General features: G+C 36.8%; 3 protein-coding genes across 7 annotated transcripts in view; 1 reads left to right on the top strand and 2 right to left on the bottom strand.

Annotated features, from left to right (window-relative positions):
- The window catches only part of LOC139140246 (ras and EF-hand domain-containing protein homolog), a 39,328-nt gene extending 38,913 nt beyond the window's left edge, over positions 1-415 (bottom strand). For 2 of the 4 annotated variants that reach the window (XM_070709356.1, XM_070709351.1), the window contains exon 1: positions 90-282. The gene's annotated coding sequence lies outside the window, so the exon portion shown is untranslated. Of the gene's footprint in view, positions 1-89 lie in introns of all 4 variants that reach the window. The other 2 variants (XM_070709357.1, XM_070709354.1) reach the window with 2 other exon arrangements.
- A 5,688-nt stretch (positions 416-6,103) lies between these two features.
- On the top strand, positions 6,104-20,672 carry LOC139140242 (cell cycle control protein 50A-like). Of its 2 annotated transcripts, XM_070709344.1 has the most exons (9): positions 6,110-6,260; positions 8,208-8,341; positions 9,153-9,320; positions 10,115-10,331; positions 14,560-14,691; positions 15,086-15,310; positions 16,660-16,825; positions 17,448-17,480; positions 18,128-20,672. In XM_070709344.1, exons 1-9 carry the CDS (start codon positions 6,122-6,124, stop codon positions 18,156-18,158), a joined length of 1,245 nt encoding a protein of 414 aa, XP_070565445.1. In that variant the 5' UTR covers positions 6,110-6,121; the 3' UTR covers positions 18,159-20,672. The 2 variants fall into 2 exon arrangements, with proteins under 2 accessions (XP_070565446.1, XP_070565445.1); XM_070709345.1 differs by lacking the exon at positions 17,448-17,480 and having other exon boundaries at positions 6,104-6,260.
- Positions 19,492-27,881, bottom strand: LOC139140243 (bifunctional peptidase and (3S)-lysyl hydroxylase JMJD7-like). Its single transcript, XM_070709346.1, has 6 exons — positions 27,636-27,881; positions 26,969-27,125; positions 25,595-25,905; positions 25,242-25,337; positions 23,876-24,115; positions 19,492-23,275 (listed from the first exon to the last, which is right to left on the bottom strand). Exons 1-6 carry the CDS (start codon positions 27,688-27,690, stop codon positions 23,184-23,186), a joined length of 951 nt encoding a protein of 316 aa, XP_070565447.1. The 5' UTR covers positions 27,691-27,881; the 3' UTR covers positions 19,492-23,183.
- Between the last annotated feature and the right edge of the window lie 107 nt (positions 27,882-27,988).

The raw sequence follows: 27,988 nt of genomic DNA on the forward strand, positions 1-27,988 counted from the left end.
TATTAAAATTTTGCATTCACTCTGCTTTGCCACTATCTGAATCCCCTTGGTTTGGAATCTTTTTTTTGCGAAAGCTCGACAAAACTTACCAGGCTTTGGTGGTCACGAATGCCAACGCCGCGTCATGCCGACCCCGCTTAAGAGAGCACAAACACTGGTGAAAATAAGTTTGAATGAAGTCTGTCTTTGGTCCACGTCGACACAGCCAGTCAGTCACAGAATCGCAGGCCACTGGGGTAGACAGTTTACGAAGCTCACTGCGATTACCGATATGTATGCAACAAGTGTCCTTGTTGGATTGACGTGGGATGGTAACATATGTGAATGAAAGCTGCCGTGGTAATTTGATAGATTAAACTGTATACCAGCATATCTCTTTGCGGTGTAGCGTAACTGACATCGTCCATTTGTTGTGGTAAATTATTATCATGCAAATTTTTAGGCGGTAGATTGTACACCATGACGTCATGGAGCTGTTGGCGATACCATTTCTGGGCGGGAGTCGCGTCCCCGCGGTACCTGACTGTGCAAAACTTTTGTGACTATTGCTGACAACTGCCACCCCTCTGCTGTCTAGTGATCTCACCCGTGACAAAGTAGGATTAAAGGTCTTCTAAAGTGTCGAGCCTTTATTCATAGCCTACTCACCTGACAACAGCAAAAAATAACACAAACGCTAAAATTAAACATAAAAGTCGCAACCTACAAAAGCTTCTGTGAACAAGCTCGTGTATCGCCATGGCAGTTCAAACAAGAACGTTTATATCATCGAAGCGATATCGATGACAACCTAGGCAAATTATACCGCAGTAGCATAAGCTTAATCCCCGGTAGAGGGACGGTGCACACTGTGAGAAGAACTGCACTCATTCGTCAAAAAGGCAAATTATACTGCGGACTCACAACCCTACGTTATAATTGTAGAGATGAACTTTTCCGACAAAAGTCAAGGTTTTTGAGCGAAAAATGCGCGCCTGCTTGGCTATTGATAAAAGGTCAAAAAGAGGCCATAGACGGTAGAAAAGTATTTTTGCTGCATGCTGCCTGTGACAAGATAGCCTAGACTCTAAACGGAGGGTTTTGGCTTCGGGATTCTTTTCGCCTTCGCTACTTTCGAAGGCAAAAAGAACGCCGAGCCAAAAACACTCCATTCAGAGTCTAGACTAGTGGCAAGACTGCTTTGCAAACACTTCACAATCATAGATGATGAACGCTATGGGTTTGATGATCCTTGTTATGATCCCTGTTGATGATCTCTGTTATACCCTTTTACAAAGACATAACTTGCGCAGTGTCGTTGTCTTCCATTTAGAATGCCTTGATATTTTCGACTCGTTGCCCGAGACATTTCAATAAGCTAGTGGATACATACAGTGGGGTAAAAATTATGCATTCCACAGCGCACAGGATATTTCGTTTCAGTCTTTCTAAGAAAAATCAGTCTTCACGGAAAGAAGGAATGGCTTCCAGACTTAAAGAACCTCGAGGGGGATTTGCCGGGGGGGGGGGGGTTGTGTACTTTCTAGACAATATTTTCACTGCACTTCAATCTTCACGAGTCGGCTACGACGGAAATATCAGGTTTCACTGCCTTCTTGGAATGGGCACTACAATTGGCCACTTGGGCGCCATTTCTTATCGGAGAAAGAAAATTTAAGAAAACAGTCTCCAGGTATCACGTCCCAAACTTTTTGTGGTGTGATAACTTTCCCCGAGAGGAGGAGATAACGTAATAACGTTCTTTTACTCAGAAAATATCTTTGTTGTGCTCATCATTGTAATAAGAAGTAAATAACATCTTTTTCAAATTACAACAGTTGTTAAGTACAAAAAGAATCTGTAAGTAATTATTACCGTAAATCAAATCGTCCCAAAGGAAACGAAGGCAACTAGAAGAAGAGGTGGCCCAGTGAGGGCGCTATTGAATTTTCACTACATGCATCGAGCAGTGTCAGTCCGTAGCCACGTCGAACCCGGCGCCATACCGGATGTATGTTTTGAGTACTTGATGAGAAGCATGAATTTATATTCAGTGACTTGATTTAAATGACACTATTTGTGCGCTACGGAAAAAGCCACGGCGAGAATAGATGGAGACATATATTTATAGATACATAGTTTCTTGAATACATTTGTGAACGAGAGGTATGTACTATGTTTTAGAAGAAATGCGTAACTGTGTCGGTACTGTACAGTATGTATTTTGAAAGTCTACACTTTCTACCTCATGATACTGCGCAGTAAGTAGACACAATTTTTCAAATCTTAGCAGCCATTCTACAAATTGCAACATTTCTCGATATGGCGGTAAGATGTCAAGGTAGCCGATATTGAAAGGTCTACGATTCAATTTTGATGCCGGGTGTCCAAAGGGCCGAAAGTGGACATCTTCTGGTCAGGGAATGTAATCTGATAATTTAAAGTCGAAGAATCTAAATCATTATGTCTGTTGAGATGGAAACTTAAGACTTTTCTCAAGATGACAATTCTTCTTAATTCTGGAACAATTCGACAAAGGAACGGTTTGTTACGAAATGTGTAGAAACTGTATGCATTCATGGACAACTTGAAGCAGAAATTTCGTGATAGTAAGAACAGACAAGGATTATACCGTCAGAATATAAACAAGAAGCTAAATGCACGATCCAGACAAAATTTCTTTTCTTAAGTAAAATATTATTTTATCAATTGTAATTTCTTAAGAAGATTTCATTTTTTTCTCATGAAATGTCATATAATAGTAATTTCTTAGTCATTGTCTGGCGTCATCCACGACTTTACCGCCCAAATAATTTTCGCAAAACAGAATGAGAACTGCAACTACCTAAAGTGGCTGTCCACATAAGGGACTGGTCAGTTTCTTCGGCCTGGGGGGGCCGGTGGATTATTTTTTGCCGACGTCAAAAAGTAACTGACCCCCCCTATTCCAAATTTTGAAAACAGGGTGACCCCCCCCCTATTCCAAATTTCTAAAACAGGGTGACCCCCCCCCCTGGGTGCGACAAAGGTAAAACAAAAGATGGACATAAATTATATATATATATATATATATATATATATATATATATATATATATATATATATATATATATATATATATATATTATATTTTACATTTTACATATATTTATATTTTAAATAGTCATTCTATGTTTTAGTGAAATTGTTGACATGTCAGTTGTAAGATAGGAATTTCAAAGTGTCAATCTTAAAGTTTAAATACAGTACATTTTGAATGAGCTGTATTTTGAATGAGCTGTGAATGTATTTCACACTTTCTCTGCTTAACCAGATGTCCTGAACTGTTGCACAGAAATGGATGTCAATCATTAATATCAAAGAGGAAAAAGCAGTGAATCAAAAACTTTGATGGGTGTTAAGACTTGCCAACCATCCAATTAAATCTACTGAGGAGCCATAGAGAGCTTTTTTAGCCAAATCTGATGTGTACAGTGTCTGAGAGGACCTTTTCTTGTGTAACATTGAAACCATAAAAGCACAGCTAATAATGACAAAAACTGCCTTTTTTAACTGTTATTTTGTTCATAAAAAAGCATCTTTCTACAGAAAACCTATGAAACAAAGGATAATAATTGCATCAATGAGAAGGAAAGATATCTTGTCATTTTTCTATCTCTAAAATAAGTCACTGTATCAAATATATATTGTGAAATATTTGTGCATATTGCTTTCTCATACTGAATTCTCACAGAGAGAACAGAAAAGTATCAGGAATTTGTCATCCTTTTCATATGAAATGCAGATTTCATAATGGTACACTTTCACTTGGCAAACATCAAGATATCTCTGAAAGTATGGCGCCCGAAGGGCACGCCAAAAAATATGAAACATCCTGATATCTCTGATATATATGCCTTGTATATTAAAGTCATGCACCTGAAGGGCATGCTGAAAGATGTATGATATATTAAAGTAATGAGCTTGAAGAGCACGCTGAAAAATATTGAACATACAGATATCTCTGATGTATGTATGCTTGATATGTTAAAGTTGGGCGTGCTGAAAAATATGACTGATTATTAAAGTTACGCGCCCGAAGGGCGCGCCGAAAAATACAACTGAATGATGAATTTTGTGGCTGACACTAGCATTTTAGGCAATGATGAGCCTGTGTCAAAATTCAAAAACACACTGACCCCCCCTATTGAGCATTTCAAAAACATGGTGACCCCCCCCTATCACCAAAGTCAAAAACAGGGTGACCCCCCCCCCATGAATCCACCGCCCCCCCCCCGGCTGAAGAAACTGACCAGTCCCTAAACGGTTGTGATCTACAGAAGCTAACGAGCGAGCATATGATGTAGCGCCAACTTTCTGCTGTGGTAGTTGTCTAACGTGATTCCGATCGTTCATTTGCCATATAGGAATACAACCGATCCAAATGAGTGCGGACAAAGATAGTAAAGAGAATATTATAGGTAACACAAACATAGAGAAATAAATAAATAACAAAGTACACCGATTATTGAATATTAATACAGAACACGGGGTTGAATGGAAATAATTTTATCGCCAGAAAACAGGAAAAACTAAAGTGAAGCTTGCACTAGAAAACAGGAAAAACTAAAGTGAAGCTTGCAATATCTGTTTCCAACAGAGTTACCAATAGTGCATTGAGTATAGAAAGAGACGCAATTAACAAAGGCTGCCACCGTGTAATGTGATCACTGTACTGAGACTTGGTATGAAACTGAAGTTTATGCAAACATTTTTTGTTTGGGAAAAAATAGACTTAAAATTGAATAGTTTTTGCAGTAGGTGAGAGGTTTCTAACTTTAGAAAATTTCATCAAAATCCTGTTGAAAGCATCTGGAGATATTAATTTGCTTACAGTTAATTTCTTTGTAGGTCACAGTTCTGCTTGTCAAATATAAATTGAAAGAGGGGGTCATGATGATTGTTAGCATGACGTACGGATGAACGGATGGGAACAAGATATTGCACAAATAAAGAACTGCAGTGGAAATAGTATAGTCAGAATAATGTTCGCTCGTGGTATAGGTCCTAATTAGATCCGACAATCCCTACAAACAAATTTAAAACTGCATCAACTTTAAATTATCAACTATCTTTATTCTGTTTGAGGAACACGCTTTCTTGTTCTACTCATAAAATTATGTCGAAATTCTCATGCAACGTTCAACTGGCTTACAGTGCCCGTATGTGTGTAATGCTAGTCTAGTCCCTAGACTAAGTATTTTTGCCTTCGGAGAGGTTTGGCCTTCGTCCATATTGGGGCAAAGGTCAAAAATCCCCGAAGGCCAAAATACTTTGTCTAGGGACTAGGCTAGTGTAATATCCGATGTCATTCTTGACATCTGAATTTTAGTTTTGATTTTGATTTTGATTTCACGCCTCTCCAAACTGTACCATCTTTGATACCAATAATCAGAAGAACACACGAGCTCATTGGCAAAAGAGGAGGGATGTTGGTTGGTTGGATTTTGGGGAAAAAATGCCACGGTTTGTCCAAGGTTTCTCGTGTATGTTTTCCCTTCCAAGTATCTTTGTTTCTTTGTCTGTCTGCGTCTGCCAATTTTCCAGCTGGCTCTTACTCCCCACTCTGCAATATGTGTTCGCCCTATAGACCGTTTTAGGCCCGTAACGCCCTGCAGGCTATCTAGAGACAGAGGACTGTCGGGGAATTAACACCCTGGAAGCGACTGTTGAAACATTTCAGAAATTGTACTTTCTACAAGACATTTTCCCACATATTGATATATATATTGCAATGCCTTGGTTACTTAGTCAACGATAAAATGTAACGTAGGAAAGAGCTGAAATCATATGGGACATGCGTTGCATGCAAACTCTCCGTTTACCAGACATGCTCTTACTCTAAAAAACGAAAGATAAGTTTACTTATTCACATTTGGCGCTGCACTTATTATATAATTAATAGAGCGCATTTTCGCTTAAAAATGCGTTAAAATGATCATGATGTAATGTTTATAATATGGATAAAAATTCAAATAATATATTTGATATAGCTTTGAGTAGCAGAAGTTCTCCATATCTAATTTTGATTGGCAAATACGTTTTATTTACAACTTGCTGAAAATATAGACATACTTTCCTTCTCAATTCAATAAATAGCAAAATGGCGGAGGCAGAGACGAATGCAACTCCGCAGCCACAAGCTACTCCTGAACCCCCTAAACCAGCAACACCGGAAAATAATACAAATGATGTGACACCGATAGAAGAAGAAGAGCAACGAGAAAGTAGGAGACCCAAAGGTAAGTTTCTAGTGCCGCGAGAGTCGCTACAGACCGTCGAAAAATTGTGTGCACTGTAAATGTAATACATCAAAAATGATAACCAATGTCCCATGGGCGAAGTCTTAAAAATTGCCGTGCAATCGTGGCGTGCGTATGTTCAGTTCTACAGGACAGCTATGATACGTTGACGTCCTTTCGCCAAATAAAATGAAGAGAATGGTTCTTTATGTTCGGCGGCATGATTTTAGTCTCAAACACCCATCGTTTGAAATGCGGTTAACCCAAACCTGTTTTTATCATGGGGTTTCATACAAGAAACAGGGAAGTCCGGAACGAGCCCTTGTTGAGATTTGGAGTTTGTGTCAAAACAAGCTGTCGTTCTGTGGTGAGAGATCAGACAAGAAAGCTACATGTACAGGGGAAAATAATCAGGGCAACAACTGAACATATAGATGTACTGACAGAATAGTTTGGTCGGTTGATACGGAACCTCGGTGACGTACCACATCGCAAACTAGCACAGTGACGTAATGATGGCGTTCGGTCGTATCGAGCAAACAGGTGACTGTAGCTTATACCACACCCTAGGGTGCTATCGTATCAGTGAAGTTCACAGATCATCCTATCAGATCAAAAGGTAATAAATAACTAAAGATTGTTTGAAAGGATGTTGAAATCCAATAAGTTTCAACTGAGTGTAAACAGGACGGAGCATGAAAAAAGTATGGAAATGTTTGTGATATTTTTAAATTTAATAACACATCATCAAGTTGTTTTACTATAAACAGTTTACCTTGCATTGTCATTTGACAGAATTTTACTGGAGAAAGAGTCCAGTTTACGTTTCCAGTAGAATATCGATTTGATCACTGTGGAAAGAAGAATGCAATGATCATGTCTCTTAACTCTTGGTCAGCAAAAATGAAAAATTAAGTTATTGTGCATTTGTTTTGGTAATAATCAGATTAGCACATTGTACCTGTAGTTTTATCATGAAAAACAGTAGGACTAGATTGTGACATAGACCCTTGAGAAAAACGAGGGTCTATGATTATGATTAGTAGATTTGTCTCTAAATTGTGATTTTATCACAAACTCACAGCAGCACGACTTCGGTACATGTTCATGTGGTAGTCACATCTACTCAAAGAATTTTTTTTAATTTATGCAAGAACTATTAAAATGGTAAAATTAATGTCCAATAAAATACCAGACTTCATTTTTAGTATGTTTTGCATCCAGGTTTCCTTATTGAACTACGGTATGCTGGATGTCAAGGGCTCATTGAGCATGTGACAGTTATATGTAATACATAATGTTACCATCATGACATTAACATTGATGCCCTACTGCTTTGCATAAGAAAAGACAGTCATGACATAGCAGTGATGTGGAAATATTTCAAAACAAGTGGGCAACAAAAGTAGGCAGCACTGATGCAAGACACCTATGTACATTATTACTGCTATGTACTCCCTTTGAAATGCAAACTAAGTGGTTGCATTTTGAGTTCCATCTAAAGTTTGTCATCTACATGATGCCATGAAGGTCAAGTCGGACCAACTTGTTATATTAGTTCTTTTCATCCAATACAAAATGTTACTCTACAGAGAGACAGTAACACATTATGAGATGATTGGGTTAGCAGTTTTCCTACTTATATATGGACGTTTTTGCACTTACCAGAAGAGGAACAGCTGAATTTGTGATCAGCACCTGTCAATGGCAAATTATTTATATTTTGAAATATATTGGTAATCATTCGCTCTAAATAATGTCAAAGATTTCCAGTTTGCCCTTTCCCTGTCTGTGCAATCCCCCCAAAATAAGAGGACCTTTTACCGTTCATAGGAGGTGACTCTGTCAACCCTTATATGATATCATAACCAAATTGTACACAAACTATGACAAAGTTAGGTGTGCGAGTTCCGCAATTTTTTACTCTTTCTTTGCTTACAATCACAGCTACTGCCTTCAAACAGCAGAGGCTACCAGCGTGGCAACCTATCCTCACAGCTGGGACTGTACTGCCAACATTTTTCATCATAGGAATCATATTTATACCTTTAGGAGTTGGTCTTTTAATCACATCAGAAAATGTAAGTACATGTATGCATTGCCCACTGTTTCTCAGCAAAGTCAAGGTGGTTGGATTTTTTTAAGTTCCTGTCATTGATTTGCAAGCATGGAGACTACAATTTGTGTTCCTTTGGTCCATTTGTAGTAAATTATATGTATTATTTTTAATATAGAGAGAAATTGACTGATGATAAGCTTTGTTCTATCGGTGAAATGTTCATGTACATGTAAATAGAGTGTGAATTGGTGAAAATGTGAAGCTATTGTACTTGTTGTTCTTTGGAACTAATTTTCTTGATCAAATATCATTTGATTTACTAATTATGAAGGCAAAATGTCTACATGCTGCATTTCAAACATCTTTGTAGGTGTGCTATATGCTATGTGGTATTATGAGATCAAAGGATGTTTTGAGACAAATACTAATGACCATCTATGTAATCAGGACATGGTTCTGTCTTGTGACCATATAGATAGTGTATATTTATTTGGAATAAGTCCTGTGTACTGTGTTAGATGATTTTGATATCTGGACCACCGTTCTGTAATCATATGTTCAACCAGACATTCAGAGTATGTTCACAGAATGTTAGCAATAGTACGTGTAATTTTCCAGTTCTGAACTGTTCGAGTTACCACTGACTTTCATGGGAAAAACCTGACCTTCTGGCATTTTTCCACAGACTCACATGAATGGGGTCCCATAGAAGTGTAAAGTGCAGCAGTGGATTTCATCTCTGGCAAAAAATATTTTTAATACAGAAGTACTCACCTTTCTAATCAAAAGATACTGGTTTGTGACATACAAGTTATTGCTCTGTTAATTTTCAGGTGAATGAAATTCAGATAGATTACACACAGTGTACCAGGGACAACTACACCCAGGGTAACCAGACAATCAGTCCGAGCTCATCCTGTGCTGACTATGTGAAGAATGTCAGCAACTTCGGAACACACTGCAACTGTACTGTGGAATTCACTCTGGAAAATGATTTCAAAGTAAGTGTCACATGAAAATTAGCAAGACATTAAGAAAGACCAATAAAATCATTAGTCAGTATATGAGTGTAATGATTTTCTTCCTTTTTTTTTTATTGTGTCAAATTCTGCGGAAAAAGTATTTTCTTTCCAAATTATAGTTTAGAACAACTTACAATTTTTAAGGAGGCACATCCATATTTACACTAATGCCAGAAGAAAAATTATTTCTGAAATCAAATCAAAATTATGGATTATAGTTTGGATGGTATGATCAGGGAAGGTACTGTAGGCATACTTTCAAGTAAATTTACCTTTGAAATTGTGATATCTCTGCCATATGTATATTATTTATCATGGCAGTTTTGTGTTTAGCATGTATTAGAAGAGGTCAGGAAACATAACAAACTTGTAATCAATTGTCATTTTACGGTTTTAATATGGTGTGAAATCGCGTTAAGTGGCTCAACCTTTGTTTCTGAATCCTTTACAACTAGCAGGTAGATATCACCAATAATAGCAGTACACCCTTCAAGTGGATATGATACATCACATGGCTTATACATATGTAGGTTTCTATGTGTATCTCTTGTTCATTACCACTAAAGAGAAAGTTTCAAAAAGTCGTATATTTCCCAGAAAAAGGTCAGTATGTACGGTAAAGGACCAGCTTATGACTAACATCAGACTGAATGGTTCCCCACTGTGATTTAAACATACCGGACATGAATTTGCATTTATGCACAAATGATGATTACGCATGTATTATTGCAACGCGTTGAATACACTGACCATTGTTTCTGTGTACAACACAGGGTCAAGTGTTTCTCTACTATGGCCTCACCAATTATTTCCAAAATCATCGGCGTTACGTGAGATCCAGGGATGACTATCAGCTTGTCGGTCAGAAAACCAATGATGTAAATCAGCTCGCCACGTACTGTGAGCCGTACAGATCCATTGTTCCCCCAGGGTCCAATGACTCCCTGCCCATCGCACCATGTGGGGCCATTGCCAACAGCTTTTTTAATGGTGAGTATTCTTATAGCAAGTCTTGACGTAGTGTTGGTCTGGTGCTAAATGCACAGAGTTAGCATTGACTCAATGTGAATCCTTATGAACCTAATCCTGCCAGGCCTATCACTTCCCCATCTGTCAAGACAGTGAAAAGCAGTACTCAAAACCTATACATACTTTCTCCTACATGACATGGTTAGTAACAAGTTTTGTCAGTAAAACCATGTGTTGAAGCCCTCGTTTAACCCTTTCACCCCCAGTTCCCTGTATACAGGTCCAACTTTACCATAGAAAACAATAGATTTGGGACAAACCATGGTGGTGAAAAGGTGAAGGTGGCGTTGCACTTTAACCAAGACACTCTTTTCAAAATGATCTCTCTTATCAAAGATGACATGAAAACCCCCTCATACTATATATTTTCAAAAAGTAGAGAATCTAAAGTTTAGTATGGTACCAATAGTTTACCTAAAGGATGAAAGGGGTACATATTTGAAAATTCTGAACTTTGGTATTAATGTTAAAAATTACTCTAAGTGAAAAACTTGATACTACTGTATTAAATTTAATATCTCATTTGAAACTAGATTATATGTAGTAAATAATGACAATTTTGTTTTGCATTATTTATTCTCATTTATAAATGTCAGGGGTTGAAAGATTGACATTAAAAAAAAGTAATGATTAAAATCATGATAAGGAAAATTGAAATGACTCTTATTCAAAATGTAAGAACTTTATTTCGAAGAATATTTAAATAAGATAATGTTAAAATTTCACGAAATTTGACCAAGCCAGAGTGGAGTTAATTTTTTTTGTGAAATGTTGAAAACCGGAGAGAAAAGAACCTAGGAAACTGGATTATTTGCATAAACTTCCACAAATTTACACTTGTTCCTCACCCAACTTATGGCTCCTTGTCATGCAAAAAGTGGCCAACCAAATTTTAATCTTGGGTAAACAAATTGATGAAAATTGATTGAATCTATGCAAAAATTGATTTTGTGCAAAATACGCTGCGTTATGTGCAAGGCCACCTTAACGCAACATACTGAACATTTTATACCTGACAGGTCTCTACCAATATGCCAACATTTCTTGTTTTAATTTTATTCAGAGTGACATCATCAACATGCGGTTTTGTCAGTGATACTTTGTGATATTTTGAACGTAAGCATAACTTGATCATAATGCTGTGTTTCATATGTGCCTAAAATTGAGGTGGAAAAAGTATCACTTCGATTGAGTGAAGGCCTTCTACAAGTGCAGACTGCAAGATGTCAACAGAATATGCCTTTGGGAAAGATATTCATATAGGAAAATTGTAATTAAGGTTACCGTACATTCTATGGTACATTGTGTCCAGTAACAGTTTAACGAAATGTATAAGCCATAGATATATTTGTGAAGTAGTCACTTTTGTAACACTTAAAACAGAAGGGAAACAGACATTCACCAAGTGACCTCAATAGTCTGAGCTATAAATTGGGTGGAATTTTTCGAGTTATGTTGATATTCCAAGGCATAAATTGTGTGTGGATTTTTTGTGACAAATAATGCTATCTCAAATCAAAATAGCAGGTATATTTAGATTGTACATGTGTAATTCTTGTGTGCGCCAGTTTGGTTAATTAAAAATTACTTGGTACCGTAGTTACCAGGTGTCAATCTATCAGTGACAGTTTTTTTCATGTCTGTCTGTTTGTGAAATAGTTCATTGTCTGTAGGGGAATTCAAACCTTTTACCTCAGTGGTTTGACCCAAACTCATTGTTAATGGTGACTTTGGACCTGTTGACAGCAAATTGGGGGGGGGGGGGGGGGGGGGGGGGGGGGGGGTAAATAGGCTAATATGTGGCTGTGATCAGTGTTCGGTGTGTGTCAGCACCTGATAATGACAAAGAATGGTTCAAGTTCAGAAACTGCTGCATGGGGATTGATCAGCAGTAGAGAAGAATTGTGTTGGCAACAGCATCAACCACATTGAATATGTACTGCTGTAGCAACTGTTGTGTGGGTATTGGTAGGGAACTTGGAACAGCAAATACATTTATTGATTAGTTTAATTGTTACAACGAGTGTCAATGTGGCACAGTCATCAATTATTCATAGCTATGTATTCAGGGCATACCTCTTCCCTGTGAGCACTGTTATGATGTCTAGCATTATAAATCACCTTACAAAAGATGAAAATGTCAGTCTTTTTTTTCTTATTTTCACCCTTACGAGTATATTTTTATTCTCTTCTATGTAAATGAATGACACATATAATAGAAGTGACGAAGTTCCTCTATAATAATTTAAAAAATGAAGTGAAAAAACACTTATGTCCTAGAGATAAGCATTCCTCCTAAATGTTGATTTGGTAAGCTCCTGCATACTTCACCACAACATGTACTTCTTCATGCACATAAGTGTCATTTGTGATGCAAACCTGTATACAATATTAGTTTGGAATACAGACTGAGGCTTAAAGGCCAGAGACTTGATCCTTGGGATCAAGTTTGATCTAGTGTGTAAGAGGATGATGGCGGTATCGTAGCCTTTTGTCTTCCATTGATATTGTAATGTAGTAGGTAAATTTCATGGCAAGACAATCTGACAGCCGCTTCATTGATGTTTCTGATCCCCAAAATTTCATCACACTTTTATGCAGAATTCATTCATTTGTAAGTTTACAAATTATGTATCAAGACTTTGTTAATTAAATTAATATGGAAAGATGAATATTTGTGGAATGGGGAACTTTCATTTTGCATAGATTTGATGGAAGGCAGGTACCTAGTTAACTTTGTATTTCAATTGTGTCTGGTACTTGCTCTCATAACAAGAAGAGGTTGTGAGTGTTGTGTGGAAGTGAAACTATTATATTAACCCCTAAAAGCATCAGACAGCAATATTCTATGGAAAAATTCTTAATCTTCTTAATGCAGCTAAACTTGAAAAGATCTGCAAATTCTTTGTAAGTAGATATTCTTCAAAGCTATCACCTTTGAAGAGTATGGGTATATTGTGTTATATGTGAAGAGAGAGATATTTTGAATTTCTATCTTCTTTCAACTTTTTTTCTATAAAATATGTACATTTTCTAGTGTTGGTAGCTGTGTTTATTTATAAACGAGCTATGCTATACATTATTTTTTTATTTGAAATCAAATTCTAGATTTTTAGTGACATAAGAATTGAAAGATAAGTTGCTCAGGCCATAAGGAGGCACTTTCATTTCATGTCTTTACGTCTGTGGTGTTATATATAGAATAAGAAATTTATTTCCTGATGTGCACTTGTGTGATGTTGTAAAGGGAATAAATGTACCATACATGTAGTTGCTGTAAAATGTTTTGAACTGCAGAATTCATGAATTTTTTTTCCTGAAATCAGTTTGTAAGTGAGTGCAGAAATATAACTATTCAAGCAGGACTTCGCAATTTATGCCAATTCTGTTATTTAATGGGTTTCGTCTAAGTGATTTTTTTGGCTCAGAGTACAGCTGAAAATATACCCCCAAGGTTTGTCAAGTCAGAAGCAATGATATGCGCAGTCTTTCTCTGGTGAAATAGTCTGTTTCACTGTGTATGGCAAAATTACCATACTAAGTGTGCAAACACCAAATAAGTCACTTGCTGCTACCATCAGTATTCGATCCAGGGGCATTGTAATAAAACAGTTTGTACAAGGTTACTGATGTAATTATTCAAATGTGTGCAGCCCGTGTATTGGTTATGCTGTTCTTTTGAACACGTTGGAGAAAAATGTTCTTTTAAACATACTGGCAAAAAATGTTCTTTTGAACACGTTGGAGAAAAATGTTCTTTTAAACATACTGGCAAAAAATGTTCTTTAGAACACGTTGGAGAAAAATGTTCTTTTAAACATACTGGCAAAAAATGTTCTTTAGAACACGTTGGAGAAAAATGTTCTTTTAAACATACTGGCAAAAAATGTTCTTTAGAACACGTTGGAGAAAAATGTTCTTTTAAACATACTGGCAAAAAATGTTCTTTAGAACACATTGGAGAAAAATGTTCTTTTAAACATACTGGCAAAAAATGTTTTTGAACACATTGGAGAAAAATTTTCTTTTGAACATGTTGGAGAAAAATATACATGTACGCCTATCATCCCAGAAGTTTTACAATCCCAATCAGCAACTTTGACAGAGTTGACTATGTTAAATAGGGGAGAAGCCGTTTATGGAAAATAGGGCTAAAGTCTTGCCATGTTTTTTCCCGTGTTGTTTGTAGATTCTTTTTCACTGACATTCCTTGGACAGGAGTCACAGATGATGGCCCCTGTGACACTGAGATACAAAGGCATTGCATGGAGTACTGATAAAAGTACCAAGTTCAAGAACCCGGGTGACAATCTGACTGAAGGTATGTGTGTCTGTTCCAAAATTTCATGTTTCAAACTCCTTAATGATATTGTAACTTGACTTCACATGGTAAAATAGCCGAGAATTTTAGTCTTGTGTCTGTGTTGCAATAATCTTGATATGAAATGATACGTTGTCACCGAGTTGTACTGTTTCTTGTATAGTTTTGCAGTGTTCAATAGTTAAAGCAATGAGGACTTTCTATAACTGTACTATTACACCAGTAGTTGTCTGTAGTAAGAAAGTCACTTTAATTTTGCAGTCTTCTTCTTTCAGAAGTGTTGGTAATCTCGTGCGATTACCAAATGTGGTTTCACATTAAGAATGTATATAAAGAAATTGCAGTTTGGCAGATTGTACAACGCCTTGTCTTTCTGTTTGTAAAATGTTCACAGCATTTGCCAATACTTACCATCCTCCAAACTGGCACAAGTTTGTGTATGAGTTGGATCCCGACGATGACACCAACAACGGCTATGAAAACGAGGATTTCATCGTGTGGATGAGAACTGCCGCACTACCCAACTTCAGGAAGTTGTATCGTAAAGTATACCATGAAGATGGTTCTCACTTTGCCCATGGCTTACCTGCTGGTAACTATCTGCTGAACATCCAGTATGGTATCCTTTGAAACTAAACTCTTGACATTTATGTTGGATCATCAAATGTGTCTTATCTTATTTGTGTCATCTCAAAAGTAGATTTTATTAAAGGTATACTGTCACCTGTTCCAATTTTGCCACAGTTACCATGGAAAGAGAAAATCTAACCAATCACAGATTTTAAGCGGGTGGCCGCTTTTTTTAAACAGCACCCTCACATGGGCATTTTGAATACAAAGGAACGCCCCTTTGACCATGTATGGGCATATTTAGATTACAGGTGACTGTATACCTTTAAGTGTGTCAACAGGTATGTATTGTGTCCCCTTGACTGGTGTTTTTACACATTAACCCTTTGAGTGCCAAAGTCAATTTTTGTCACCTTTAAAAAATATAACGCAGACAACTTGTTTTAAATCTAGAATATTTGTTTTCAGATAATCCCCAAAATTTTGATAAAAACTGTAGCCAATTAAAAGTTGTGTCTATTTGGTCCAAAATTATCAAAAATATTATAGAAAAATTCATAAAAATTATTAAAATGTTGCATAAAATTTTTGGAGGGAAAAATTACTGCACTCAAAGGGTTGAAGTTTTATAAGCTCTATTTTAACTACTATGGACTATGATTTATAGAAACTTTTAGGATGGGTGTCTGTCCAGTGGCCATTGTCAGGCAGCATGAATGTATGTAGGTATGTATGTGAGGTTGTCCGTCCACTCAAACATTTTGAGAAGCAAAGTACTTAAAAATATGATATCATAGGGATACATTCAGACTGTTTTCTTTTTCATTTGTGTTATTTGTTCCATTATTTTGTTCTCTTTGCAAAATACAGTTTCTTGTTTCAAAATACCTAAACTTCAACTTGTCAACAAAGCCTGTGTTGGTGTTGTTGCCACTATTCATTTTGACAACCGAATTTTAATCCAGAAAAGAATTCGTTTTTCAAGAACAACATTGCATATTGTAGGCAATTCATTGTGTTGACAAGGCTTTGTCAGACTCATCTTATTTATGAAGAGGGACACTATTTCATTGCTCGTGCCAAGTTCAACAGGTCAAAAAGTAACGTGTTACAGTTCCATACACGAAATCTTTCTGAGTATTCTAGACCTGTGGAGTATATTAACAAAGACAGGTGTAGCAAATACTAAATTATATTTCCAGTATGGGGTGCCTTGACTTGTTCTTTTGAATATAGTTTGGATGCTTTCTGGAAGAAAGTACATGTGTAATTTTGGAAAGTACAGTTAAAAATCACTGTCGGAAAGGTTATACATTCATTTACAATTTCTATCTGCATTGTGCCAGATCGGCCAACAGTGCAGTGCCACTAGTTTTGCCTTGACCAAACTCCTTCCAGCTTACCCGGTGACCAAGTTTCAGGGAACCAAACGCATCATTCTGAGCACTTCGTCATGGTTGGGTGGCAAGAACATATTCCTTGGAGTGGCGTACATCGTGACCGGCTCACTCTGCATCATATTTGGATGCCTGTTTCTTTGCATACACCTCAAACACGGCAGAAGGTACGCTGATTTTAAGATGATATAGTCTCCTCGTCTCTCTTCCAAGTAGCATATATTTATTATGTATTCGAAAAAAAAAACAATATTTTCCATGCTTACAAAAGATATTGATCCATAACCAACAGTTTGATGTCTAGCTGAATTTCATCGGAGAAAAGTGCTCTGAAAAGTGATTTGGTATTTCAGATTTTTTCTGAAATTTGTAGAAGCTTGCCTTTTCGTAGTTTTGCTTTTTGTTCACATACATTCAACTCTGTTCTTACATTTATGAATTGTAGCTATATTCTTCCATATATTATTTTTATCACAGTGTCTGTCGTATATAGATTATGATTTTGCCTTGAATATTTCTAAATGGTGTGTATTGTGTTATGTTAGTCATTAGTGAAATTATTTTAGTTATTTGTCACAGTCTTTTGCCTCCAAAAAACTGTCAAGCTCACCCTTGATTGCTTGTAGCACTTTGACAACGGTATACGTGTCACCATTGCTATCAGACGGTATCTTCAGTATGGCCCTGGTCTGAGTGTGTCAATCATGGCTTCCCTATAAACAATGTGTATGCTGTGTTATCCAATAGTAATACTATGATTTATTTTACCATTATTTTCACTGTACCCAGGGACTCTGCATTGACCCAAGTAGTCTTCAACCGGTACATATTTCAACGTATTGGCATCCCGTTTCATTTTTCCTTGCTTTTTTTCCCGCGGCTCATTTATTTTTGCTTTTTATTTTTAAAAATTATTAAAAAACCCTGCCAGCGGCAACTTTTGCACATTTTGCTATCATATAATTGTGGACTTCATTTTTCACTGCAACATGGTGTGGTGTAACAAACTACATTGCAGAGAATATGCATTTCAAGTGAAAAGAATACTCCAGTAGACGTATAATTTGATTGCAAAACCCAACCTATATTTTTCTGTGCAGCTCAGCTATCTAACATGTATTTGTGTCGGGACTGAATGGCAAAATTGTCGGTTGATCTCTACTGTTGTCTTGACCGGACTTAGAGCTTGCAAGTCCCTGTTTGACTTCAGAAATTCTTGGCATTCACAGAATTTCCGTCTGCATTGCCAAGGACAGGTTATGGGATGCATGGCACGTCCGGCATGTTCTCACCTATTCTGTTTTAGACTTTGTACTTTTGCTTTGCCAAGTTTTCAAAAAAATATCCTGTTTTTGTTTTATTATTCACCATCTTATTCTAACACCATGTTATAAATTTTGCAGATATTTGTCTACCCACAAAAAATGAATTAACATGTCTATGTTTCTTATTTGTGTCTCTCACAACAGGCAAGGCACTGACGTGAATGCACTGGGCTAGCATTGGGAAGGTGCAGGACTTGTGGTGGTGTAGAGGACAGGATGGTCCAGTGAGATACGGTCTTAGGTTGAATTCAACAGCCTACTAATCCCTAAAATGTCACTTTTTATGATGTGCTAAATGACAACACAAGTGTGAAACTTGGCTTTTACTTTGGTATGACAACTAATCGCACAACTAACATCATGGCCTCTCTAGTCACTGTACTTACATTTTTTATCAGAAAATGGAAGGAGAATCAGGGTTTTGGTTACATGTGGCCATCCTTATCGCACTGACCACATTCACCATTCAAACAGTGTGAATTAGAAAGAGTAAAAGCCAAGTATTCACAGACAGATGGAATCTCTCACCTTTTTTGAATAATCTGTATTTGAAATGTACAGAGCTTGAAACACAATGCAATTTGACCTTTACACAAGCTATTCAAGGGTCATGGGTCACCCTTTGCTTGAAGCCGATGAATCAGTGATCATGGTAACTACGCTGCAATTGTGAAAATTAATTACAGAGAGACGCATATCATGAAAGTTTTCTTGAATATTCAGCCTTCGTACAATGGGCCTTTAAGTTTTCTTTTTTTACCAAGTAGAATTATGACAAAGATTCTAGAATAAAGCTTGACAATTATTGAGATCATTGTCAATGTGTGGTAAGATTACAGGTAGTAAAGTGTAAATTTGATGCTATAAGTAGGACTTTTTGCCTCCTCAAGGATGTAAGATTTTCTTCTAGTTTTCAAAAATTGAAAGATTTTCAGTCAAGATCCAAGTCATAGCATGAAAACATTAGCGAGATGTTATAGTGTGTAGTTGATTGTGTACAAGATATTTGAATTTCATCAGCCAGCTTTTAGGCATGCAGTAACATTTTATGTGCATTTGACAGAATGTCATCAAAATTACATCAAAAGTGCCCTCTCTCTGCCAAGATTGATATAAGCCCACGTAGCCAACTTAAAAATGCATCTAAAGTGAGGTTTGTGACACGTAACTTTTAACTGCCAAAGAGTTTTAGTGTTGATGAATGGCATGTATATAACATAGAAGGTGCAATTCAGTGATGTAACTTGTATGGCTGTGGTGGTTGTATCAGTGTTGATTAATGTTTCTTCAACAGCAAACAGACTGATGTTACTCAAAGAATAGTTTTAATGTGGCTTGGATCATGCCCGTTTGCCAGCATCAATGAATCATTTGTTGAAATCATTTTCCATGATATCAATCGTATCATTTTCTTGCATGATGCATTTTTTGTATGACTGAAAATCCTTTTCATGTATTGTTAGTATTTGTTGGTGCAGTATTGCTTGTGTGTTTCAGCCCACTATCAGTTTGTTTATGTTATAGGAAATATGCCATTACTGCATTACTGGGCTGTAGTACTAGAAATACACAGAATGAATGATACAGTGGAAAGTTTTTAATTAAACATTTACTACCGTGCAATGTGGATCTTTTTTATTATTGTAAATAATTAGTTAATTCTACAGAGATATAATTTATTGAACTAATCAGAGAATATTGAACGGGACCACACAGAGAAAAACATTGTGTGCTTTTTCCTGACCTAGTACCTGTTGATGCTTTTATTGTACATGTACCTCACACGAGAATGAAAATTTTCAAAACTTTATATGTCAGTCTGTGATGTTTAAAATGTAGATTTCATTTTGGTCTCCGAACTTGAATGCATGCACTTTTTTCAAAGTTGCACAAATGTGTAGTCAATTGCACTATAGTTGATAGAAATCATATTGAAGATACTATCCGCAGTATAAGCTATGACAGATTTTGTTCTACCATGACAAACATATTTCTGCATATAGATGAAGAGAGAGAAAATTTTTTTTCCCTGTGTGTTTGAAAACTGACTATAGTCAGAATTTTCAGTAACAAGTTATTTGTGCCATATAATGTTATACTGTGTACTTTACTGTTACCATATGATGCTTAATATTCCCAAAAGCATCATAAATGTTCAAGCCCAAGAAAAAAGGATTTCTTTTGTACATTTTCTTTTCATGCATCGCATACAAAATGATGTGGGGTTATTCAGACTTGAGTTCAGTAGTCTCTCCCCAGTGAACATATGGATAAATCAGAGATTTTAACCCAGGTCATTTTGCAAGTTGAAATGTCAAGACACTGAAGATGCAATACAGGCAGACACTCTCCTTTATAATAACTGCATCTTCCAATAATTTTCTCTTGTCTGCTACATTCAACAGTATGTGCATTACCAAGGTGAATCTTTCAAGTCCTCACAAAAACAATACTTTATCATGTAAAGAATTTTGATGATCACTGATGTCTTATAATACCCTATCTGGATAATTCACTGTATGCTATAGCTTCTGTTCTGTGCAACATTGCATATTGTTATGTAGCATATTTATTTACCATCTCAAAAACCCACATTTGTCCCATTTTTGTGTCTCTTTGGTTCAGAACTGAAATTTAAGTTGTACATCCTCTGTAGAGCCTGTGATTAAACAATATTATCTTTAACATTTTCCTGCTGTCTGTCTTTTATTTTGCATTCAATCTGGTAATACCAGTGCATATTTGATGTCATCCACCAGATTATTACTGATAATGTATCTGATTATGCAGCATTATGACCAAAGATGTTTTCTACATCCACAAATTCACTGGGTATTGCTAAAACTATAAGATAATAGCACTAATGTACCCCCTCCTGACCCATAATCGATTCGAGCTAAGTTTACACTCCATACACTAGGCTTTGCCTAGTACATTATGTTGTGCAAAGTTTGCTTTCGTCCATTGTGGTCTGAGAGGTGGTACATTATTGCTTAAATACAAATGGACATGGATAAGATAACATCGTGTTACATATCATGAAAGAATATTAGTGAAAAGATACAGGTAGGATATAAATACGTCAAACAACATTAATACCATTGAATATGAACGGCTGGTCATTTACACATTACGGCAATGTAGAGATTCTGATTGCGGACATCTGACTAGAGGACAACTTTCAACATTGATTAGTTGGTGTAGCTCTAGCTCTGGACTGGCCCCCAGTTGCCTGGCCTTTCTCAGCAGCTGAGTATGGGCCGAGGCTTTCACCCCACGATCTGCTGGTATGCAACAGCCTACCACTTACCGCAATGGGCTGCTGGTGTTTAGTCCTTTATGTGTTTTGGTACTTGTATGCCCACAGACTTTGAGCATATCTACTCTGACTCCAGTACAGGGATTGTGTCAATCTAGGATCCAAATATTTTCCCAAAACCACTGATCATCTGCCAGTGAGTGTATTCACACATACACCTCATTACTCAACGTGCTACTCCCAAACACTCATGCGTAATGGCTTGTTAGAGCACATCAGCCATAGCATGCTTCACTATATCAGGGGAACACCACTGATGCAATAAACTCCATATTCCAGAATTGCACCTTTTTTCTCAGTTGTTTGGTGTACTCGGACTGAAAGATCCATTGCTCGAGGGCGCTCTATATGCTCCTCTCTAATGAGCGCCCTCGAGTGATGATCTCTCAGTCCATGGTGTACTCTGCTAAGAAAAAAGCAATCAATAAACTTAGTTCAAATTCGGTTATCTGCAATATTTTGCTGGAGTTATAATTTTTTGCATTTACAGCGAGATATCCCATTGCTAGCCATCTGAGAAGAAGCTTTCAGATCTTTACAGGTAAAAAAGATAACCCTCTTGGTGTCCCCCAACAAGAAAAACTGCTTTAAATCACTTGTTGTAATATAGTACCCTTCGTCTTCTGTTTGGTTTTTTAAAACAAACATTGTTTTGTTCAAAATCCTAAATATGCACTTCTTGCAGAATGCAAGAAGAAAAACCGGGGTCACTTTTTTCTATGAAATTGGAAGGTTTTTATTCTTTGAAAAAGTTACAGTAAGTTTAAGAGTTTTGTAAAACTCTCTTTCCCTTTTCTCTTGTGATGGGGTATGTATTTCTCCTGTTTTGCACTTTTTTCTACCTGTTTTACCCTTGTGTTTTGTGTGTATTTAAAAAGCAATCAAAATCTTGAAAAAAAATGAGCTTTCAGTTTCATTCAATAATGTAGTAGTACATGTACACTCTAAGCTTGTTAGTTTACAATTCTGGCAGGCTTGCTGGATTTTGACTGGAATTTTGTTTCGTATCAAAAAATAAATCACACTGCACTAGAAAGCTATATGTGTCTTTTCCTAGAAATGTATCTCAGCAACTTTGAACAATTGCCAGCTTCTTCATAAAGGGGTCCAGCTTCACCCTTACAAACAAAGGATATAAACCATAGCATTTCATTTAATACAAAGGTTGTCTCTATCTCTTCATTATGATTAGACTGACCTACAGCTCTCTGTCGCCTCGCCATCAGCTATGACTGCCCCATCTACATTCAAATACCCAGTTGGCATAAGATTTGGCAAAATAATTAGTACTTTTTCGAAAAAATGCACCATTACCCTATTGACTTTACCTAACAAAATACCCTGTACCAGTACTATACTCTGCAAGCCATTCCTTCTGAAGAAAGCTTTCCACAACAGTTTGCACTTTTTGCAATATTACACACACCCACTTGTAATTCCAAAAAGTATAAGTTGTAACATAAAGCCTCTAGAATTGTAAATTGTGCAAGCGAAATCAACTGTTAAAGTGGTGGAAATGTTTTAGGTTGTACCTCACTATGTACCAGATACATGGTATCTATAGCAACAAATATATAAAATACTCTGATTTGTCATTTTTAAAAAGTAAAAGGAGTATGAAGTAAAAGTAGTAGACATATGACATTTTTCTAAAGAACACACTGAATGGCTGATCTTCTGACATCACAGCTCTGTTAGGTTCTGATATTTGCAGTCTAGGTCTTTTTCAATTATTTGCAATCAAGTTCAGCTTTTCACTAAACTCAGATTCTAACGATATCCTTCAAACACTTCATACATGTGGTGGTGATGGCTAAATGGCAAGTCTCCTTGGAAAGTACATGAGTCGGTTATGCACATGCAAACTTCCATGACGCATTCTCAACTTTTCCCAGCCTCTAGATTCACAATGTTTTCAAGAAATTTGAAATAGTTGTACTTGATGTCATATTCCATGTCATACCAGAAATTCACTGAAAAGGAAATGAAGAAAAAAGACAGTAAAGACATATGCCTGGATGACATCACATAACCCTCTCTATTCTGCTTTGAACACTGTTGCACGAATTCTTAAGTATATTTGCAGCTATTGGTGAAATTCTTGTTGCAAATACCTTCACTAGACCTAATGCAATTATACATGTTCTGCATTGACATAATTAGCAGTGCATACCCAAACAAACACTCCCTTGGCATTTTTAATCCGATTTGAAAAGTTTTGAAACTCTTTTAGAGTCAGCCTTCCATCATTAATGAGGCAAAAAAGACTGCAAATATCATATACTCTAGAAAGGTGACATGCTTGCCATTATGAACTGGAATATATAGTACCATTTGTAAATTAAAATGTTTGAGTTATAACTTTTTACTTTTTCACCTGAACATTTACGTGCAGTCTTGTCTGAATATTTAGACAAGCGTTTTGAAATTTTCTTGACTGAAAAATAACTGTTGTAAAGATCCATGTTTATGGGAAGGATAACTTATAGAGTGGTTGTTTGGGTGGAAAGCAGCCACTCATGTTCTCTTATTAGTTGATCTGTGGTTGTAAAAAATTCTGTTCAATGTGTTACCTGCTATACATCCCTGTGACTGACTCACATGGTGAAACCAAAGGGAAGGTAAATACAATGTCTGACCAGCTTTGACGGTACAGTGGATCGGTTTTGCCTTGGAAAACTCAGGATATTTTTCCAGGTCTGGATTGAGAGGATCTACAGGAATCCACGGAACATGTCCAGTATCATGGTCTTCCACAATGTCAAAATCACCAGTGGTGTCATTAGTCTTGTACACAGCAGCCTGATATAGACCTGAATTTTGGAGAACACCATAAATTTGAAAGGTGCTCATTAGATGCAGTTCAGCATGTAGTTAGGAGACGTACATCCACTTGAGCAGAGCACCAGACAAGATGAGTAGATGGGTTATTGCAGGGACTCAACTGCAACGGATGAAGTCATTCATTGGTTTGGTGTACATTGTGACACTGGTCTCCCTAAGGGGCGACGTCAAAAGATCGATGTTTGAAAAAAAACTTAATTGCTTAAGTTTGGGGGTGGGGGGGTTTTGGCCAAATTAATTTCTGTGCAGTCAAAAACAATTTAACGTCTTTTTGGCAAATTTTACGATTTCAAGGCTGTTTTTTGTACGCTAAAACCAATCCAGTCACCCGTATTTGTGTTACTTTATAATGGTTTTCAATTTTCATATAATTCAATGGTACATTGGTACGTCGTTTGAAAGAAGTAGTACAGGGTATGAGTCCGCAATGTTTTTCAATTTTAGGTCAGTTAAGTTAGAAGGGGGGTGGGGGGTCTGAGGCCAAACTTAAGCAATTAAGTTAGATTTATTATATTGAACTTTTGATGTTGCCCCTAAATGTGTAATTATTTGCTGGTGACAATTTTTTCATACCCGTATATGTAAAGGGAAGGCTATTTGACTGATACAGATCATTTCAATTCTCAGACTATAATTTGGTACTGAAATCTCACTATCTGTAATCATACCTCCAGGGTCTGTACTTTAATTGATAAACTTTCTTATTGCAATCACTATATTATTATAATTCATAGCAACACTATTTGGATGTAAGGTTATTCGGATGTACCGGTATGATGGTGTAAGAAGAGACAGACAATAAATATATAAGCATTAGTATCAGATCTATGAATGTTCCCTAGACGGATTAAATGTGAGTAAGGTAATTGTAAACTGTTAATTTTGTAAGATTGAATTCATATGTTAATACTTAAATCCATGTATCGCATGTAACCAAGCAAAGAATGTGTAATTCTTTTCACTTTGGTGAAAAAATGTCAAAATGCTTTTGGTCTATTGTAACACTGTCTGTAATCAACCTAGATGTACATGACCCATTGACCTATAGTTTAGAAATCACCACTAACAGAACTGCAGAGCATATTGTATACTTACCATAAGGAATGTAAGGCAGGTCTGTCGGTGGCAACAATATGAAGTGTTTCTCTCCTTGTATTACACAGTAGAGATTTTCATAGTGGTCTTTATGCACTTAAAAAAAAAACAGTGAAAGGTCTTATAAGATTCATGGATGACTGTCAAAGTATGTATATTTTAACCCTTTCACCACTATGGTTTGACCCAAACCATCTGTTATCAATGGTGGTTGTGGACCTGTTTACAGAGAATTGGGGGTGAACAGGTGAAAGCAGACATTTTCCTGACATGATACATAAAGACAATCATTTGATTCAAATTTTAAGTCAAATTTGCATAAAGATGTGTGACACAATATTGAATTCACTCACTGGAAGTAACAGCCGTCTTCTCTCCCATCCAAAAGTTGATCGCATCGGGCATTTTGCCAAATGCCTCTGATGCCCAGGGGACATCGGTCTGCACATCAGGAATAAGCTCTTGGAACTCCGTCGTCAGATTGGAGTTTTGTTTTTGCACGTAAAATACCCCGCTTGCATTAACTCTCTTCTCAAGGATATCTAGGAATGTTGAAAATTTCATCAACTTTTCTTCGGGCATGACAAAGTAGTTTCCGCAAACAGCATCCGCATACCCATTGGGAGTTACTGCTACAGAGACTACCTTTTCACCGATTTTGTTCCTGAGTGCAGAAAAGATTCCAGCTTGTCAGAATGGATGGACATCAAGTATCACTGGGACAAGTTGCGCTAAATTGTTCAAACCTCTTGGCAGTTCATTGCATTCGTTGAGCGGAAACTACGTTATTACTTGAAAGGCTGTCAAGTATTTGAACACCTGAGCAGACTACATTTTTATATTTGTGGCACCTTTGCGCAGATATAATTGACAGATTCTTACTCACAAGATTTACAGATACTCTGCTGAGCCAGTTGTAAATTTTCTACAAACTTTGTGTTCTTTACATTTGTACAAATACAGATCCTACAATTAAATATCCTTAATCAGAGACAATAACTCAGCTTCTGCTTCAGGGCAGAGTTGACTGTACAGCAAAGGGGTAACACTCCAGATGTCTGTGTGTAATATATTAAATTGTTGTGTTGGTTGAGACACAAAAAATCTGTCACCAGATACCAAAGCTGAACTTTGCCTGTGCTGAAATGGAGATAGGCAATGTTGCAAGACAAAATGGATTGTCATTGTGAACCACTGTACTCCTGGTTTAATTTTCTCTTCCACTGACTAATTCCCGGACTTTCCACTGACTAATTCCACTTTTCACTCAAATCAATCACCAGCCTTTTCAACCCCTTTGTGTTAGTCAATAATACTTCTTGTTTCCCTTCTCTTTGGCATTCTTTGTTTTCACTTCCACTGGAAGCGCTCTTTTGCCTCAGAATATGTAGTCTACAATGACAATGTCATCAAAGTAATTGATATTTGACATTTACATTGTTGTTCTCATTATTAGGTCTCAGCACAAATTTACCTGAATACAATATGTATTTTGCACTGTAAAATGTAGACCCAGAGAACTTCTTTCAAATAATACTGCAAGTACTTGAAGTCATGAGAAACTGTGAAGATGGCTTTTCTGATTTTAATAACCTTTCAAAATTGTCATTACAGAATTACAGAATACATTCATTATTTTGTTAAATATTGATGAAATATGACTATGAATGAAGATGTACCTATACAAATAATTTGAAAGCTCTTACACAGAAATGATTTACTCTTGCCTTAAGTAATCAGTGTCCTTCCAGAGACCTAATGCGGGCCAGTCTCTCATTACATCTTCTACAATGACAGGACGGTTGGCACACACCCATTCTCTATGAAATTCTAATGGCGATGGTGTTTTTTTCAAGATAGGGACTTCATGATGAAGATACAACTCTGTTCAAATAAGAAAACAATACAGAAAATGCATTATGTTTGTCCTCTCTGAATTAAACCTTTTGACGTTGCAGGACCTGCATGAATGAAAGTGGCACATCAGCAGCAACAATGTCAAGTTGTCTACAAAGAAATTGTCAGTATCTAAGTGTATACAGTAGATGAGTAATTTTTCTGTTTGTAGTCTATGATATGACAGTATCAATACTTTCCATTAAAATTACCACGATTTGAATAATACTTTCAGCGACTCTTTTCATTGATAGTACTCAATACTTGCACTTGCAAAAGATGCGGGTCATTTTCCTTCTGCTTCACAGTGAGAGCATGTTTGTACGCATGATACACATGTGTGGGCAAAGGAACTTGAGGACAGGAAAACTGAGAGAAAATGCAGACCATCTTAATATATACTACGCATCGTTGTAAGCATAAACGTTCACTTTCACTTTTGCTGCCTTTATCGGTGCAGCAACAAGAGTGCGCACGCGTCGCTGTCATGTCACGCACCTCCAGCTTCTCTAGCCAAAGTGTCAATATGGTCTCTCAGATTTTGGGCTGCCATAATAAGTCAAGCGATTAGAGGCTGGTCAACTAAATTCATTGAACATTGTGTACATAATCTTTTTGGACAAGAGGAAGCGAAAGGGACGAGTAGAGTCAGAAATGACTCAGGAACGAACGTGACTCGTTACAGCTGGTGATGATGAGAAGTGGGCGTCTGCAATGTTCTCAAGGTCGGTGTGACCCAAGTGTGACCGGAATGACCCAAGTGGTGGCGCTCTAACTGTGGCATATTCCATTTTATAATAGGTGTACTTTTTTCCCACGGCTGTTTTTCGATTTTTCTGATCATAGTTTTC

Source organism: Ptychodera flava, chromosome 9, assembly GCF_041260155.1.
Source record: "Ptychodera flava strain L36383 chromosome 9, AS_Pfla_20210202, whole genome shotgun sequence".
NCBI lineage: Eukaryota > Metazoa > Hemichordata > Enteropneusta > Ptychoderidae > Ptychodera > Ptychodera flava.